General features: G+C 41.4%; 1 protein-coding gene across 1 annotated transcript in view; it reads left to right on the forward strand.

The window, feature by feature from the left end:
* The window catches only part of pax5 (paired box 5), a 211,493-nt gene that overhangs the window by 165,999 nt on the left and 25,987 nt on the right, over positions 1 to 19,507 (forward strand). The window contains exon 9 of the mRNA XM_078215355.1: positions 16,674 to 16,760. Within this exon, the coding sequence (XP_078071481.1) occupies positions 16,674 to 16,760 (87 nt within the window). The remainder of the gene's footprint in view (positions 1 to 16,673; positions 16,761 to 19,507) is intronic.

Below are 19,507 nucleotides of genomic sequence, written 5' to 3' on the forward strand. Positions count from 1 at the left end.
GTGCAATGAAATCTGAAAGTGAAGGGGTTGAAGTTTAATGGTCATGTGTTGGTTTGTACCTCTCACTGTGAGAGAAGTGATTCCACTTTAAAATCCTTCAGGAGATATTATGCTGCTCACTATCACTGGGAAAATCACAAAATATTTTTGAAATGAAAGTGCCTTTTTATTGCAAGTGTGTTTTCCTGGCAAGTTACTGAATGATCCAGAGAGTCTGCCTGATATGGAACTGCCCGGTTTCAATAATTTTGACTTAATTTAACAGTTGGGCTCTGCTTGTAACACCCTATTGAGAATCTTTATTGAACCTGGAGAGATATGCTGACACTATAGTTAAGAAAGCCCACCAACGCCTCTACTTTTTCAAAAGACTAAGGAAATTTGGCATGTCAGCTACGACTCTCTCCAACTTTTACAGATGCACCATAGAAAGCAATCTTTCTGGTTGTATCACAGCTTGGTATGGCTCTTGCTCTGCCCAAGACTACAAGGAACTACAAAAGGTTGTGAATGTAGCCCAATCCATCACGCAAACCAGCCTCCCATCCATTGACTCTGTCTACACTTCCCACTGCCTTGGCAAAGCAGCCAGTTTAATTAAGGACTCCACGCACCCCGGACATTCTCTCTTCCACCTTCTTCTGTCGGGAAAAAGATACAAAAGTCTGAGGTCAAGAACAGCTTCTTCCTTGCTGCCGTCAGACTTTTGAATGGACTTACTTATCTTGCATTAAATTGATCTTTCTCTACACCCCAGCTGTGACTGTAACACTACATTCTGCACTTTCTCATTTCCTTCTCTATAAACAGTAAAGAAACAATATTTTTCACTGTATGCTAATTACACGTGACAATAATAAATCAAATCATATCAAAAGCAATTTGAAAGAAAAACAAATGAGATCGCTAAATCATCCCATCCCCAATTTTGTTGTTACTTGAGGGGCTCCATATTTGTAACTGGGAAACCAGCTGACAGCACAGGCCAGTAGTAGGAGAACCTGAAATAAAACCTTTATAATTTCTGTTACACTGGTCTCCAAGCTGTTGGGATTTAGTATCTGTACTCAACCCCAAAGTAAAAAAAAATCTTATCAGGGAATAACCATGTTGGCAAAAAGGACAATAACTATTACAGAATGGAAAATATCAAGGATAATTGGACAACGAAGATTAATACTTAATATTCGACTAGTCGAAGCAGGACACAATACATTGCATTTCCTGTGGATCCCAGGACTCTGGGGTCTTCTCTTCTTCTTGGTTCCTTGAGCCTGGTCTCTTGATTAACAATGTTCTTTGACATTTTGCCTTAGTCAACTTACCTCTAACATGCAATTAAAACCCTTTTACAGCTTTAAGACTTTAACTCTAATTTCCCTGTCTACTTTAACTGCTGGAGCTGCATGTTTCTCAGCTGCTTGCTGAGGGTTTTTCTCTCTCTCTCTCTCTCGTTCAAGTTGAGAGCAGTTTCCTGACAAAAACTGTTTACTTTTTTCTATAGGCCTTATTTTGGATTTTAATACTGATCTAGATTTTCTTTTACAGCAAACCCCAAACCCAGTGACAATTATGTTAGTCACTTTTGGATTCCTACAGCAATTCCCTAGCTTATGACAATTACCTGTCAACTGGCAATGTCTTACACAAATGCTAACTTCCTAGCTCCTAACTTTCTCTCCTGGCAAGAGCCTCCTCCTCTTGTAGCCTGAGATGAATGCTATCCCTGGCAAATGCAAAAACCCTAGTCATGCTCCCCTATTTATTTGTACATATCTTTTTCAACACTCAGCCCAAGTTGTGCACCTGTGTCTACACAACGTCTACACATATATTTGCATTCCTGACCGTTGGGAAGAGTACTTCTGGCTTCCCTACAACCTAATCTTCTCTTGTAGTCTATATTTACAATTCTTCACCAGTGTGAAGGGTGCCTCTGGCTTTCCAATAACGAAGTACCTTTAACTTGTCCCCTTTACTTACAATTTCAGCCCTCAGGCCATCCTTCTAGCTAATCAGTATCCTAGCTTTGGCAAATGTGAAAACATATCCTAATTACAAACTTAGTTCACTCCTGTTTTTTTTTCTTAAAGTTACATTATAGCATTTTGGCACTTAAAAGATGCCAACTTAAAGAATTCTCAACATTCCAATAATGCAAGTAAATTAAGGCTTTTCATCATTAAACTTACATACAGTGCAATTTGATAACATAAATCATAATGAGATGAAGTAATATAAAGCTTATCACACCCATGAAATACAGTTCATAACTCTCCCTCTCACACCTTGGAAAAAATCTACTTTGCACAGGTTAAACCTGCTTTTAGCTACTTGGGAGGTGGGGTGTGGGGGGAAGGGGGGTGCATCGGGGTAGAAGTCTGTATTTTTTGTATTTTTATGATTGAAACAAGTTATCTAAAAAGACCACGGATTTCTGGCTGAGTCAAATGGCAGACAGAAACATATTTTTAAAGTATTTTTCTCAGCACTGGTTAGGTCAGGCTAACGGGAAGGGTTGCCACTTTAAACTCCAATCAGATCAGGCAATTCTCTTTTATTCAATCATTAGGATTTCTTAAGGTTTCTGACTCTTCCACACTTTATTCTATAGGACGCTTCGGTTAGAGTGGGCAGGAATTGCAGGACATGGAGGATTTATCCAGTCTTATGGAGAGTAATCTCATTATAAAAAAATCAGGGCATTACTGAGGAGGAAAAATCATTTTGCAAATTCAAGAGACTAATTAATGACAGGGAACAGAAATTTAATGGAGCAATCATGCAGGTACAGGGCAATGCTCGGGAATGCTCTGCTTTCCCTGTTAAAATCAATGTGTCCTTGTGCTGCTTTTTAATACTTTATAAAATTCAGTGGATTGATAATTATTAAATGCTGCCAATTTTCAACAGTCTAAATGTCTTAAATGTTTTCACCAGTAAACTATCAATAGTTGTGTGTTGATATCACACCATTGATACCCGAATTGACAGAACTGATTTGAAATTGCTGGGTAGCACTGCTCAGCAAGGAGACTCCAGGCCTGTGTGTGAATGGGGGAGGGAGGGGAAAAGAAAAACCGAAGGGGAGAGACAGACAGGAAGATCAACAACCAGAGAGAGAGATGAACGGACCAGTGAAAGAGATTGACAGCAGCAAAGAGAGAGAGAGAGAGAGAGAAAGGAGAGAAAGGAGAGAATGATGGTGGGGGAGAAAAAGCCTAACAGATAGAGAGAGGATGAACACAAAAGGAGAATCATATGCAATGAGAGAAAGGCAGGCAGCCGGAGAGATACAGGTAGAGAGACAGAGAGTGGGTGATGTAGTAAAATGATGTGCAATGAGAAGATACAGTGAATGAGGATACAATGAGAAGGTACAGTGGGTATACAATGAGAAGGTACAGTGAATGGGTATACAATGGGAGGGTACAGTGGGTAAAGTCTCAGGTAACACTGATAGTCCCTTCATGTATAACCTCAGCCAAGATGGGAATTGAACCTGCACTGTTGCTACTGCCTTGCATCACAAACCAGCTATCCAGCCAACTGAGCTAAACCAAGGTAAAGTTGCCATAATTTCAGATGACCATTGCCTGCTCTTCCCTTTGAGGGGGAGAGCTGACTGGTGGTGATTTAACTTGAGGATCACCACATCTCAGGCAAGGGGCAAGATTGAGAAGGCGGAGACTTCATGTATAACTTCAGCCGGTATGGGAATTGAACTCCCTCTGTTGCCATTGTTCTGCAACATAAACCAGCCGTCCAACCACTTGAGCTAACCAACTCCCCAGTGGGTATATAATGGGAAAGTACAGTTGGTATATAATGAGAAGATACAGTGAATGGATGTACAATGGGAGGGTATATTGTGTATGCAATGGGAGAGTACAGTGGGTACACAGTGAAAAAATACAGTGAATAGGTATGCTGTGGGAGGGTACAGTGGGTATACAATCAGAAGGCATAGCAGGTATACAGTGCGAAGGTACACTGGGTACACAATGAGGGGGTAGAGTGAACGGGTGTACAGTAAGAGAGTACAGTACATACATAATGATGGAGTTTCATAGCAGGCATACTGCTTATATTGTGGGTAAACAATTGGAGCGTACAGTGAATGGGTATACAATTAACTGGTACAGTTAGAATGTACAGTAAGTATACAATGAACTGGTACAGTGTGTACAGTGCAAATGTACAGTGGGTATACAGTGAACTGGTACAGTATGTGTACAATGAGAATATACAGTGAACAGAGACAGTATGTGTACAATGATAACATACAGTGGGTACACAATGAACTGGTAAAGTATGTGATCAATGAGAATATACAGTGAACTGGTACAATGTGTACAATGAGAATGTACAGTGGGTACACAATGAACTGATACAGTATGTGTATAATGATAATATACAGTGGGTACACAGTGAACTGGTACAGTATGTGTACAATGAGAATAAACAGTGAACTGGTACAGTGTACAATGAGAATGTACAGTGGATATGCAACAAGAAGGTACAATGAGCAGGTGCAATGAACAGGGATACCATGATAGTGTACAATGAAAGTGTATGGGAGGAGAGGGTACATTATGAATGCAATGAGGGGTGACATTGAACAGGCATACCATGATAGGTGGACAATTACTATTGAACAAGTACACAATGGAGGAATACCTAAACAGGTGTACAATAAGAGGATACAGTGAATATATAAAATAGGTTATAATGACTCTTGATAGAATTTGAGGCCACACTGAATGTGGTACTTGCTGTCAAGTGAAACGTCTGTCGTGTGAATATATAGAGTTTCCTGGTGATCCCTGATATTTCGGCTGGGATTTTCCCCTCCCATTCTTTTCCGGTCAGTTTGGTGATAGAAGTGGAAAATCTCGTGGGAGGTCCAATTGTGTTTTACGCCTGTGGAAAGTCTCGCTACAATTGTCCCAACCCCCAGCCAGTGACGCAACGGATAGAGTGAACTGGTGTACAGTAAGAGACTATATAATAAATTTGTATGCATACATCAGGCTCTAATCTAATCATCTCCCCACCCCCCACCCCATTAGATAATCCATTCACATTGGCGTGAGTATACAATGAATCCTGATACTAGTTTGCATTACAACTGCTCTCGCATGGTGTGCGCCTGGTACAGTGGGCAGACCTCTCAGAGCAGTTCAGGTGAGTGTGCTGCTCTGGGCAGAGAGGGTCTTGCCTGGGCAGTGCCCACTGAGTGCTGAGAGTTGCTGTGGGGGAATTCCATTTTCATTTTTTGTGCACTGGGGCGGCCTTTAAAAATGGTGTCCGAACTTTAAAAAAATGATGTTGCAGGTGGGGTGGCCTCAGGCAGAGCCCTCCCTGCCAGAGTGACATTTTGGGACTTGCCCTTTGAAGTTTTTTGCATTATGTTCCTAACCACACGGAGGAGAAAGCTGCCGTTGGTGCCGGTGACTTCAACCCTGCTTTTCCTGTCAGCTGCCACACTCCCAGCCTTTGTTTCTGACTGGGCTGCAGTGATTTCACTAATTGTTTGTTGTTGTATTTGGATATCATTACACATCTAACTCGTGGAATATACTGATGTTTTGCATATACAAAAATCGCTGTGTCTAAGATAAACCTTACAATGACCAGAGCTAGTCCATCGCTGGGTTCCATGTTGGGTGGGATTTTCTGGCCCTTCCGAAGGTGGCCCCTGTGGAGGGTTCTCTGGTGGTGGAGTGGGTGAGCCATACAAAATGGCATAGACATCGGCGGGACCGGAAAATCCTGCCATTGGCCAATGGCGAGTTGCCTCCGCCGCTGGATAACACATTGCGGGGGAAGCCAGTAGCAGACTGCAGTGGAGTCACACCAAGGAGATGATTTTCATATTGCATAAGCCTCATTCTTTCTGTTGGCAGTTTTTATCAATAGTGATCCGTGGATTTGAATTTTGTCTATTTCACATCTTTGGATTCAAAAAGGACCATAAACTGTACCTTTTAACTTGCGAGTAAATCTAAAATTGTACCACACCCTTGAAAATTCTAACCAGTTGCTTGGAATAGTATCTATTTTGTTTTCTGTTCACCTAGAGATCTTAGATCTGGATGATGGAATTATTTCCATTTATCCACTTGCCGGTGTAATGTATACTGACTTTACTAAACCCTGGCAGTCAGCAGTAGAGAATTAATTTTTGATACATTTCAGTTGACTTTTCTTTCTTTACCCACGGGTAATTTCTCACTATCTTAATCCCCCAAACCAGAGTATGGAATGGAGTCCCAAGTTATTTTAATTCATTGGTGAGACATGGGTGTGGCATTTCCGGTGTGACACCCTAAACCCTCTCTCCACTCACATTGTCTGTACCTTTAAGACTTGATTACCTGTAAAGACTCGCATTCCAACCATTATCTTGTAAGTTGAGTCTGTATCTATGTATTCCCTGTTTGTGAACACAACTCTTCACTCACCTGAAGAAGGAGCGACACTCCGAAAGCTTGTGATACCAAATAAATCTGTTGGACTTTAACCTGGTGTTGTGAGACTTCTTACTGTTGCCGGCTGGCCAGCAGTTATTGCCCATCCCTACTTGCCCTTGAGAAGGTGGTGGTGAGCAGTCTTCTTGAATTGCTGCAATCCACGTTCTGTGGGTTGACCCACAATGCCGTTAGGGAGGGAATTCCAGGATTTTGAACCAGCAACTGTGAAGGAACAGTGATATATTTCCAAGTCAGGATGGTGAGTGGCTTGGAGGGGAACTTGCAGGTGATGGCGTTGCCATGTGTCTGCTGCCTTGTCCTTCGAGGTGGAAGCGGTTATGGATTTGGAAGGTGCTGTTTAAGGATCTTTGGTGAATTGCTACAGTGCATCTTGTCAATAGCATAAACTGCTGCTACTGAGCGTCGGTGGTGGAGGGAATACATGTTTGTGGATGTGGTGCTAATCAAGCAGGCTGCTTTGTCCTGGATGGTGTCAAGCTTCTTAAGTGTTGTTGGAGCTGCACCCATCCAGGCAAGTGGGGAGTATTCCATCATACTCCTGACTTGTGCCTTGTAGATGGTGGATAGGCTTTGGGGAATCAGAAGGTGAGTTACTCGCCACAGTATTCCTAGTCTCTGACCTGCTCTTGTAGCCACTGTGTTCATGTGGTGAGTCCAGTTGAGTTTCTGGTCAATGGTAACCTCAAGAATGTTGACAGTGGGGGATTCAGTGATGGTAACACCATTGAATGTTAAGGGGAGGTTGTTAGAGTGTCTCTTATTGGTGATGGTCATTGCCTGGTATTTGTGTGGCATGAATGTTACTTGCCACTTGTCAGCCCAAGCCTGGATATTGTCCAAATCTTGCTGTATTTGAATGTGGACTGCTTCAGCATCTGAGGAGTCGCGAATGGTGCTGAACATTGTGCAATCATTGGCAAACTTCCCCACTTCTGACCTTACGATGGAGGGAAAGTCATCGATGAAGCAGCTGAAGATTGTTAGGCCTAGGACACTATCCTGATGGACTCCTGCAGAGATGTCCTGGAGTTGAGATGACTGACCCTCCACAACCACAACCATTTTCCTTTGTACCAGGTATGACTTCAACCAGCGGAGTGTTTGCCCCTTGATACACATTGATTCCAGTTTCGCTAGGGCTCCTTGATGCCACACTCGGTCGAATTCACCTCACCTCTGGAATTCAACTCTTTCATCCATGTTTGAACCAAGGCTGTAATGAGGTCAGGAGCTGAGTGACCCTGGCAAAATCCAAATTGGGCGTCATTGAGCAGGTTATTGCTGAGCAGGAGTTGCTTGATAGCACTGTCAATAACCCCTTCCATCATTTTACTGATGATCGAGAGTAGACTGATTGGGCAGTAATTGGGTTGGATTTGTCCTGCTTTTTGTGTACAGGACATACCTGGGCAATTTTCCACATTGTTGGGTAGATGTCAATGTTGTAACTGCACTGGAAGAGCTTGGCTCGGGGAGTGGCAAGTTCTGGAGCACAAGTCTTCAGTACTATTGCCGGAATGTTATCCTCTTGGGATGACCTGCGAACAGGAACATTCAGTGATAGAGATATGTCCCAGGTTGTGCCTTTAATTGCATATTCACTTTGGACTTTGTAGTGAAGTTCTGGGCTCCACTTTAGGCCCAGTTTGAGTTGGGGATTCTATAATGTACAAGGAACATGAGGAACAGGAGTAGGAAATTTAGCCCCTCGAGCCTGACCCATCCTTCAATTAGATCAGTCCCTATTTGATTTGATTTATTATTGTCACATGTATTAGTATACAGTGAAAAGTATTGCTTATTGTGAGCTATACAGACAAAGCATACCGTACATAGAGAAAGAAAGGAGAGAGTGGAGAATGTAGTGTTACAATCATAGCTAGCGTGTAGAGAAAGATCAACTTAATGTGAGGTAAGTCCATTCAAAAGTCTGATGGCAGCAGGGAAGAAGCTGTTCTTGAGTTGGTATGTGATCTCAGACTTTTGTATCTTTTTCCTGACAGAAGAAGGTGGAAGAGAGAATGTCTGTGGTGCATGGGATCCTTGATTATGCTGGCTGCTTTTCCGCTGCAGCAGGAAGTGTAGACCGTGTCAATGGATGGGAGGCTGTTTTGAGTGATGGACTGGGCTTCATTCACAACCCTGCCTTTACCTGCATATCCCTTGATACCTCGACCAAACAAAAATCTATCGATCTTAGTCTTGAGGGGGTACCAGACACTGATCTCCAGGTTTACATGATGTTGTCAATGAATTAAGCTTTACACATCTGAACTAACAAAATAAACACAATGGCAAGAAATTGACCGCGGCCATTGCTCTCTATCACTTCTATTAAACCTGGACAGGAGGTTGAAGGAAGTTGCAGAAAGCAACATGGAAAGGATTTTATTATTTCCTTCATTTTGCTGCCCATGGGAGTCTTCATACTTTTTGTGAAATTAAATTTGACTGCCTACAAGTGCAGTTCATTGAAAATTACAAGCGACAAATTCTATGGAGTAATTATTTTCTATTTTAGCAATTACTATTTGAAATATTTCATAAATGTGTTGGGGGGAAGCATTAAATTTTCATAGATGCTACTTCAGGCCAAGAATGGAACAATTACTTCACAGCAAGGTATGCCCACCTGAACCTAAAATTCATCACTCATTTATGTAATATTAATGTCATGTGACTAGTAATGACACACGCTGTGGTTGTGGAGCTGATTTGGAGTCCTGGGATGTTTCTCCAGGGTTCTTCTGTTTATTAAACACATATTTGCTCCAGCATTAAATTCCATGCTCTGCTGTGGAATGGAGAAGACAGGTTGCTTAGTTAAATTTTATTTTAATCAGTGATATCGGTTGCCACTTGGTGGATGGAAGAGGTAGAAATTACCATTTCAAATGTTTGTGGGCGATTGTTAAGCTTCATCTCACATTTCCCAGTTGCCTGGGTTGCACCTAGAGTTTATGTTAAACTCCTGAAACACTGATGCCTCCAACACCAAATTAATCTCCTTCCCTCACCCATCTTATACACCAGCTCGCAGTGTTTACTGGGCATCCCTCATGATCCCATTTGGGCTGGTTTCTGGGGACACCTACTTGAAACAATCTTTCCTTTAGTTGGCTTGTTTTAAGGAAAAGAAAAAAATGCTTACATCTCCATTGAACGAGATCTGTGACTGGTATTGTTCTTTCACAAGCCAAGCCATTGTCGGAATATTATTTTTAAATAAAATACAATTGCACAGCAAACCTCAGTATGGCTTTCAGAGACACTGCAGGCATCTTGTTTAAATCCAGCTATAGGTTCCTGCTGCAGAAAAGATTTAGGAAGCTCCCTAATGATCATCCTAAAATAATACAACCCGTAAAAGGTTACGACAGGGAGTTTTGCATGAATATTCTTGCCTTCATTATTCTTTAAACAGTGGTACAAAAATATTCATTTGCTTGAATCCCAGCTAGAGATTCTGAAATAAGAAGTAACCAATTATTTTCCAATGCTACTGATTAAAATCAGCGATGTTAATTGATTTTGTTAATGGAAAATAATTTGGTCAATCACTATTTTATTCATTTTTAAAATAAAGTACGTGTAAATATTGAAAAACAATTTAGTTCAGAAAATAGAGAACAACTCGCACTAACCTCACATAGGGTACTATTCTACTGAGCTACACAAGACTTAGGGCTTAAATTCTTTGTAATTTTTGAAAGCAGCAGAAGACTGTCAACTGTGGGACCCACTGTAACTTGGTGGAGGTGACCTGCTTGGAATATTTTTTTCAGATTATTTGTAGTCTTTGAACTAACAGTGAGGCTGTGATATGTCAAAGCAGCAGATGATTTAAACAGCGTTATCATTGATGCATCTTCCACTGGCTTGGTGCAGTTTCTTAGCAGGCGTTTCCCATACATGCGCTTGCGATTCTCTTGCCAGCCCCTCCCACCATCCCATTCATATTAATGGTACAGGAACATCACAGGATAAGCAGCAGAGTTGAATTCATGTATCTCCTTTCACATTTTCAGCATGTCCAAAAGTACTTTACCACAAATGAAATACTTTTAAAGTACAGTCGCTGTTGTAAAGTGCAGCCAATCTGCACACAGTTCAAAGAGTAATGAGATAACGACCAGATAATCAGTTTTAATGATTTTTTTTAAAAAAGGGATAGATATTGACCAGTATACAAGTAAAACTCCTCTGCTCTTCTTCAAATAGTGTTGTGGAATCCTTTACCTGAGAAGGCACATGAACTCGGTTTAAAGTCTCAGTCAGAAAATGGTACCGCCAAAGGTGCAGCACTCCCCCAGTATTGCACTGAAGTGTCAGACTAGATTATGGACGCAAGCCTCTGGACAGTAGCTTGAATTTACAAGCTTTTGACTCCGAGGCGAGAGTGCGAGCATGGTGCCTACAATGGCTCCAAATGCATTTGCGTTATTTAATTTCATTGAGAGGACTGGATTTTCTTTAACTGTTGCCGTTAATTATTGCTAATGCTGTAAACTAAAATGGTTTCACTGTTATTATGATAAAGGATGGAGTATATACAGGCATCCACATTTACGGAGCTAATTCGTGTTTTTAATCTATTCTGTTTGAAGCACATTAGAATTTTTTTTCTTGCGTTTCCCAATTTAAAATTTTTAAGCACAAATTCAAGCTGGTTTTAATTAATTCATAAGAAAAGCAAAATTGTTAAAATAAGAAATTAAGTTAAATTAAATTAAATTGAGGTTTATTTTATTTTCTTCTCCTGAGAGTTTAATCCTAGTAGGTATCATGGTGATGTTCTGCTCTCTATTTGATCTGCTTCATGCAGACTCACTTGTACTAATTCTATTGCCTACAGTCTTTATGTTAATTTCAAACATGTTCTGCCCCTGTGGACCTATGATCCTGATATTTTAAATGTATGCTGTGCTCTATGACAGTATTATATTCAGAATGTAGAGTGGGAGAATACAAGATTGCCACCTTAATCCACCAGGAAACTTTTGGAATTCACCTGTGGGTTGCCCCGTCCCCTCTCCCTTGAGTAACTGAATATTCCATTTGTTACCCTGTATACTTCGTTGGACGATCTGGAGCAAGGATTTTAATAATCTTAACTTACCAAAATTATTACAAAGATATGTGCCAGATGACTGGTCTTTCAATTCTCTCCAGGCATGGTTCTGACCATCCTGATAATTCCTTAAATAATGTTTGATTATAAACTCACTGGGCCTTGCAACTGAATGCAATGCTGTTTGCTGCTGAGAGAAATCAGGAAGCTTCTGAAAATGTAACCACAATTCAATTATAGACACGATGATGAATGGGAGTTACAATCCAGTGGGATAGACACTGGTCTTTCATCTAGGCTCAAATCCAGCCCCGATTGATGAGATGAAAGTCTTCCCCACTCTGTGGCTGTGAGTTGGACAATGTCAATCGAGTTTCTTGTGATCCCAGAACAGTTAACAGCTACTAATTAGCGTAAATTTGGCAGTCGCGTTCAGAGAGGCAACAAGATGGCTGGATGGGGAAATGGAAAAATCTCGAGCTAGTGTTGGGCGGAAAAGGTCTTTTGGGGCAGGAACTGAAGCATGTTGTTGGGCCAAGATGGAAGGAGATTTACAGATATTTAATAAAACTGTATCAGACTGGTGAGTGCATGGATTAATGAAATAACTCTGGATTCAGTAATTTGGTGAGCACTAAAATTACAATTCAAAAGGAAGACCAATGAAATAGGCACCATCTCACACTTGTTATAGGCTGATGCTGACTGTTTGAGATTATGGTGCACACAATCAGTGCTGAAACTGCAATCCCACATTCCCAGTAGGGAACTATGTTCTAGGGGAGTGCAGGTTGGAGTCAGGACTATAAGACTGTTGGCCCAGTCGTGTTTCCTCTGAGCTTTGCTTCCTGCTGGGAGTGTGGGATAGGTTCTTTGGAAACTGTAGCACAGAAGACCATTGTGCCTGTGTCTGAGTCTCTTAAACTGGAGCTCTCTACTTCATTTGCATGTCCCTATCCTTGAACCATATTCTTCCATATTTTTCATTTGCAAACACTTATCCAGTTCCATTCTAAATTATGTTTCAGTCTTCACTTCACTAACCACTTTGTGGTGAAAAATTCCATGTGTTAATAATCCTTTCTACGAAAAGAACATGTTTAACTCCCTATTCAATTTTTCAGTCTTAACCCTCAGTCTGTGTGCCCTTGTTACTGATTTGCCAATCAGTGGGAACAATTCTTCATTGTTTTGACACTCAAAATGTCCTAATTTTATTCACCTTTATAAGAGCCCACGTGGTACTTGTGTATATAGATACATGTATTTCAGTGGTATTAGGCATGAGGGTGATATGAGCCAACACCCTCCTTTGATAGAAAGATTTGGGTTGAGCAAGGGGTGGTAGGTCAAGAGCTTGTTTGGCACTGGGTATGGATAAGGTTTATTTGGTGACATGCCTTTGGGCATTGATGTGGATGGAGCTAGGAACTCACCAGGTCAACGGCATGGTCTCAAGGGATAAGTGAAGAAATAATATGCGATTATGTAGTATCTTATGTTCTCAGGTGACCCAAAACATTGCATAGCCAATAAATTCATTTTGAAATATAGTCACCATTGTTATGTAATCAAATGCAACAATTTGTATTCAGCAAGATACCATAATTGGAGACCTGGTCATTTTACATTTGTTTGTGTTGATTGTGAATGATATGTTACCTTAGGACGTTCTGCTGCTGTTCCAATGATGTGATGGGGTATTTACATCTAGGGTCTCAGTTTAACATTTCATTCTGAGAATGAAACCAAGACCTTCTGTCTTTGAGGTGACAGTGCTTCCATTGAACCAGGGCTGACACCAGGAAGTCTCAATTGCAATGTTCTCTCACACACAGCAGAAATGTGACTAACAGCCTGATGATCATGTGGATTGATCAGATGGAAAGCAATATGAACCCATTTGGAAAATAATGTGCACTAACTTGAAAACTGTGATGGTAATTTAAGAATTCTAAATCAGAAATTGTTCCTGTGCCGAGTTAATATCAACTGAAATCAAGAGTGAATGTTAGTCCGTCAGTATTTGCAAAGGCAAAGGATGGGTTCGGGCCCTTCAACAGGACTGAAGACTTTTTTCTGATGAAGGGTCACACAGGAAATATTTGCCTGTCTCTTTTTTTTTGCAGATCTTGACTCCAATATTTTCTGCCTTTGGTGCTGTGTTTTAAAAAAATTAGAATAGCCCTGGTTTTAATCTATCTGTTGCCACTGATTTCAATGGAGAACAAAACTGAACAGGTTGTAAGCTGAATGTCCAACCAGAACCTGGGCAGGTTAGATTAAAATCCAAGGCTGAATCAGACTGCTCACAATCTTTCCATTATATTTTACCTTAAGAGGAGTTTCTGACCACTTATACATGCCATCACTAAGACGTCTATTTCTATCTCCATAACATTCTCTGACTGCACCCTTGACTCAGTTCATCTGTTGCTTATCCAAGCTGTTGTCACCCCTAGAATTGACTGTTCCATGGCACTCCTGGCTGGCCTCCCACCTTTCGCCCTTTGTTAACTTGCAGTCACCCAGAACTCTGCTGTCCTTGTCTGATGCACCAAGTTCAATTCACTCACAACCACATGCTCGCTAAGCTAAATTGGTGATCACTTCAAAACTCTCAATTTTATGAGCAGGTGGTGTTACAGTGGTATTATCACAGGACGGGTAATCCAGAGGCCCAGACTAATGCTCTATGATGGAATTTGAGTTCAATTACAAAGAAAATTAAAAAGTCTGATGATGACCTGAAACCGTTGTTTTAAAAACCCATCTGGCTCACAGGGAAGGAAATTGGCCATCCTTACCTGGTCTGGCCTACATGTGGCTCCAGACCCACAACAATGTGGTTGACTAGGGAAGGCGATAAATGCTGGTCCACACCAGCGATACCCACATTCTGTAAATAATTTTTTAAAAATGTCAATGTTGTTGTTAAATCCTTCCATACCCTCTCCCCTCCCTATCTCTGTAAGCTGGTCCTTTGACATATCTCCACCCTCCAAATCTGGCCTTTTTGAATATCCCTGAGTTTAATCACTTCGTGATGTGGAGATGCCGGCGTTGGACTGGGGTAAGCACAGTAAGAAGTCTCACAACACCAGGTTAAAGTCCAACAGGTTTATTTGGTAGCAAATACCATAAGCTTTCGGAGCGCTGCTCCTTCGTCAGATGGAGTGAATCACTTCCCCATTGGTGACTATGCCTTTACCTGCTGAGTCCCCAAACTCTGGAGTTTCCTCCCAAAACATCTGCCCCTCTGTCCTCCTTTAGGATGCTTCTTAAAATCTTTCTCTTTGACAGTAACCTACCCTAATCATGCTTTATGTGGCTCAGTTCCAAATTTAGTTTGATAATGCCCCTATGAAACACCATGGGATGTTTTGCTATGTTAAAGGCTCTATATAAAGACAAACATTGTTGTTATGTGTTTTTTTAGTGATGGGGATGTACAGTATTTAAATTGGATGTCCTAGGGCTAGTCTTAAATTTGATTCCTTTAGTATCTGTGGAGAATGAATGGTGTTTGCAGGGCTGCTGTTGGCCACACAGACATCTCATCTGGAGTGCACAGCCACAGAGGCTTTATTTGTGGAACTTAAAGACCTTTGGTCCCCTTAAAAACTCAATCCTTCATTTCACAGTTAATTGGGATCTTTGTTTATTATTTGTCATGTTCATTCGGTGTGATTATGCCAAAGCTTTTTTTCCAAGGAGCCATACAGCCTGCTATTAAGTTGCAAACTGCAGCACCTCTGATACCCATTGGGAAGATTTTACAGCTGAAACACAAAGGGTCCACTTGAGGCTAATTAATCAGTAATCATTAAACATTTTGTGTTGTTAGGCAGGTAGTGGACTGGGATGTAAAGAAAATTAGCGGCCCTTAAAATTCCTGTGTTTGATGTTTATTAAGGTGTTTTTTTTCTCTCTGGGACTCCTCATCACAGTTGATGATTGAACAGTTCAGCTGTCAAGAATTACCACTGATGGACAGTGGCATTTCCATAAAGGGGCCGGCAAGCTGTTTAGATGTGCATTGATCTGGTATAGTTTTACTCAGCTCCTGCCACATCTCCAGCACAGCCTGGCTCCTGCTCGATATGCAGAATATTTCTGGATGAAGCGAGCGATTCTGTCATTGAGCTGATGGTGCTCAGTGACTCTTGCAGCTCTCCGCTGGTCTGTACTGCAGGAGCCTGACACCCTGACCACTGAGGCATAAAAAGCAGAGAATTGGAAGTCTGAGCCTGTCAGGCCCTGGCGCATCCCCCTGAGAGCAAGGAGGGGGGGGAACGAAGGGAATCACATCGTGAAGTGTCGGCTTGCTTCAAATCATTTGAGCAGGAGTGCAGCTGATGAGTTTAAATCTCCCATCGCCTGCTGATTAATATGCAGAGCAACACAGATTGCTATCACCTCATCCACACAGCTAAAGGCTGGGGAAGGCTGAGACACTCCTGTCAGGGCTGAGGTGTGAGGGAAAGTTTGGGGAACAAAGGGAGCAGACTTGGTTAAATTCTGAGAGAAAACAGCTAATATTTTAATGAAGTCATTTAGCCAAGCAAGGAATGGATTTAAATGGTTCAGCTAGTTATTGTTTTTACTTTGTTTATGCTAAAATATTGATATTAATTATTTTCTGAAGCATAGGACCAAACCATTGGGTTGATGTTCAGAACTCTCAAAATATATTTGGTGATAATCGCCGTGTGGTCTCAGTAGTTGATATCGGTGATGGGGAAAAACAGCGAGGCAGAGGGACATAAAAAATTGGTATGGAAAATACCTACCAGACACAATGCCAGTAAGCTCCTACTAATTAGTGAAGTCAACTAGTTGATTGTGTTAATAAATCTCAACTTACTTTCCAGCATATTCCTCATAGTCCCAGATGTGACATGCGATGTAGTTAAATTATTGAAGGTCTGAGTTTCACATAAAGTGAAGAAACACATTAATCAGTAGACCAGCTATTAATGAAGGTTGGGTTCATGATATTGAACTACGTCTTCACCATTTTCTTCAGTTGTGGGACAACCTAGACTAATTAACTTGAGAATCTTTACATTATTTCACTCTCCTTGTGCTCTTTCTTGTTTTAGGGAGTGATTTTTCTGGGAGTCCATATTCCCATCCGCAGTATACAACTTATAACGAATCATGGAGATTTCCCAATGCTGGATTATTAAGTAAGTGCTTCTTCAGGTTATTCACTTTGAAAGATCTTGTTGTGCAATAAAGAGCTTCACAAGTACATGTGGCCATTTTTACCTTTCAGCATCATTTTGGTTTTTTTTTGTGTGTTCTGCAATGTTAAGTAACTTATGTACGGGTGATGGATCCCTCTTCACCAGGCTCATTGAAGAAGTTGCCTAGATATATCTATGTTGGTTTTCCTTTTCCACCTCCAAGTCTCAAGCATCATGAGCTTTTGAGGACTTTATTAGTTGCTGTTTTGGAATTGGCCACTAGCAGGTGCAAAAGGTCACCTTGGAATTGATTCTGTCCCTTTCCCCTTCTCCCTTCATCCCACTTCAGTGAGCTGACTGAGAGCCAGGAGATCACGTTTGGCATCCTGATTGTGAGGCCCCCATTTTCTCACTCCATAGCACAGCTCTAGATGCCACAGTTAATTAATCCCCAGTTTTCCATTTCACTGTGTGTGGGGATGTGTTGATTATTAACTCATTAAATATAAAGGCATAGGGTGGGATTTTCCGGGCAAGACTAGAAAATCCCACCTAAGGTCAACGGACCTTTGCATGGTCCACCCCCACCCGTTACAATTCCCGTGGGGGGTGGGATGGGAGAATTCTGCCCATAGAATTTTCTAAATAAAGAGTGAAATGATGCAGTGTGGTAATTAAATATGAACCAATAAGGTGTAGTATATGTAGAGTAATGATACAGTAAATTAAACTATAGGAAAGAGTCAATGTATACCAGTTGGGGATTTAGTACATGAAGTACATGTCATGTTACAATATCATAGAATCATAGAAACCCTGCAGTGCAGAAAGAGGCCATTCGGCCCATCGAGTCTGCACTGACCACAATCCCCCCAGGCCCCATCCCCATATCCCCACATATTTACCCGCTAATCCCTCTAACCTACGCATCCCAGGACACGAAGGGGCAATTTAGCATGGGCAATTAACCTCACCCGCATATCTTTGGACAGTATATTGGTCTAAATTTTCAGGATGGGGATTCTCGGCCGCAAGCATCCGAGGAGTTGGTGGGAATACATCCTGACTCCAATAGGCTTGATGGCATTTCACACACTGACAAATATTGATTGGCACACGGCAGGATATCCACCCGTCACTAGGGACCAGGGAAGTGTAGCGATGGCCTGGGAGGTTGTGACTGGAGTGATTGGGTGTTGGGGAGTAGGCCAAAGGGTAAAGGAAGGTCTGGAGGTATCCAGGCCCTAAGGGGAGGACTTCTGGTGGAGGGCAACCTCCACCCCCTCCAAACTTTCCCGCCTTAGATCAAACATAGTGCCACTCCCCTGTACTCTCAAATTCTGGCCATTATGTATAATGTATATAATTCCATACCATATCATTATCTCTTATTAATATTATACCCTTAAATCTGATTTGTTCCTTTTGTGTGTCTGTTATACTGTTTATAGAGGAGCATGACTGGTCTAACAGTCCACTGACCCTGCTCTGACACATTGTCAATAATGGCAGCTCTTTTTTTTTGTTTCAAATTCATTTTCCAGACTAGTCTACCTCACTAACATTGAGCACTATTTTTCCTCACTGCCCCAACTCACCAAATTCTGTATGGAATTTGTTCCATAGAGATGTTATTGGGCTTTAGACTCTCATGTCCAGTGATTGAGGATCAGCTAATTTGAGCAGATTTGATTCTCACTTCCACCTTGTTGATGTTGGCTGGAGAGGTATCAATTGGAGGCTGTGCTCTGTATGAGAAGGGAATGGGCAGTGGGTAAATAGGAATGCAAGGCCACCATAAGTGATTTTTTTTCAACCTCCTAACAGCAGGTTATAGGGAGTGTTCAGTGAGGACTTGGACCCAGTTGTCTGTTACTGCCTGGGAGTGATGGCGTAAAGGTCTGAGAATGTAATTTTACATGAATAATTTAGGAACTGTTGTATTATAAATTTGATGCTCTGCATGTAACTAATAAGTGAGTTAGTAGGTATAAACCAAGATGTAATGTTGTGGTATTGTATAACATATACTAGAAAGTCCTGTGTAATTGAAGATTATATACTTTATACACAATATTATGATATATACAGGGTCTGTTAATATAGTGTGGCACATAATATATAACACACTGTACAATGTAACAGTAAAGTGATGACAAGGCGATGCAGTGAAATAGAATGATGTTGGATGTGGTGTGGTGCTGGGTTTTGTGAACCACTCAATTTAACTGGATAACTGTGGTTGGGAAATAAATACTGGTCCTAAAGTGATGTCCACATTTTGGTGTAGCCTCAAAGGTGATTACAACTGTAATGGCTGCCCATTGAAGTTCAAGGGTCAGATTATCCAAGTTCTCAATGCAGTTAATGTGCCCTCTCATCACAAGGAGTCTTGAAGAGTCAATTGTTTCCTTGCTACAGCCATAGTGATGCAGCATCTTAAATGCAGCATTGAAAACTTCAGATGTACGGATATTGGTTTCTCTGAAAACAAATCCTTGAGTGTCAATAATACAAGGAGTGAGGAAATCTCCAGGAAGAAGAGCTGTAGGGATCTTGTCTGAACGCCCTGCAACCCCTCGCCCAGGATCAAGGCGATCTGCAGTTAATGTAAAACCGTCCTCATCATCATCCACTGCAAATGACCCAAGCAAAAAACAGAATAAATTTTTGTTTCATTCTGTTTGGCATGACGATGGACAAGGTGTAAGGTCTTCTCTGCCACAAGGAGCTTTGGGTTTCTATAA

The sequence above is a fragment of the Mustelus asterias genome, chromosome 6 (genome assembly GCF_964213995.1).
Source record: "Mustelus asterias chromosome 6, sMusAst1.hap1.1, whole genome shotgun sequence".
In the NCBI taxonomy this organism is placed as follows: Eukaryota; Metazoa; Chordata; class Chondrichthyes; order Carcharhiniformes; family Triakidae; genus Mustelus; species Mustelus asterias.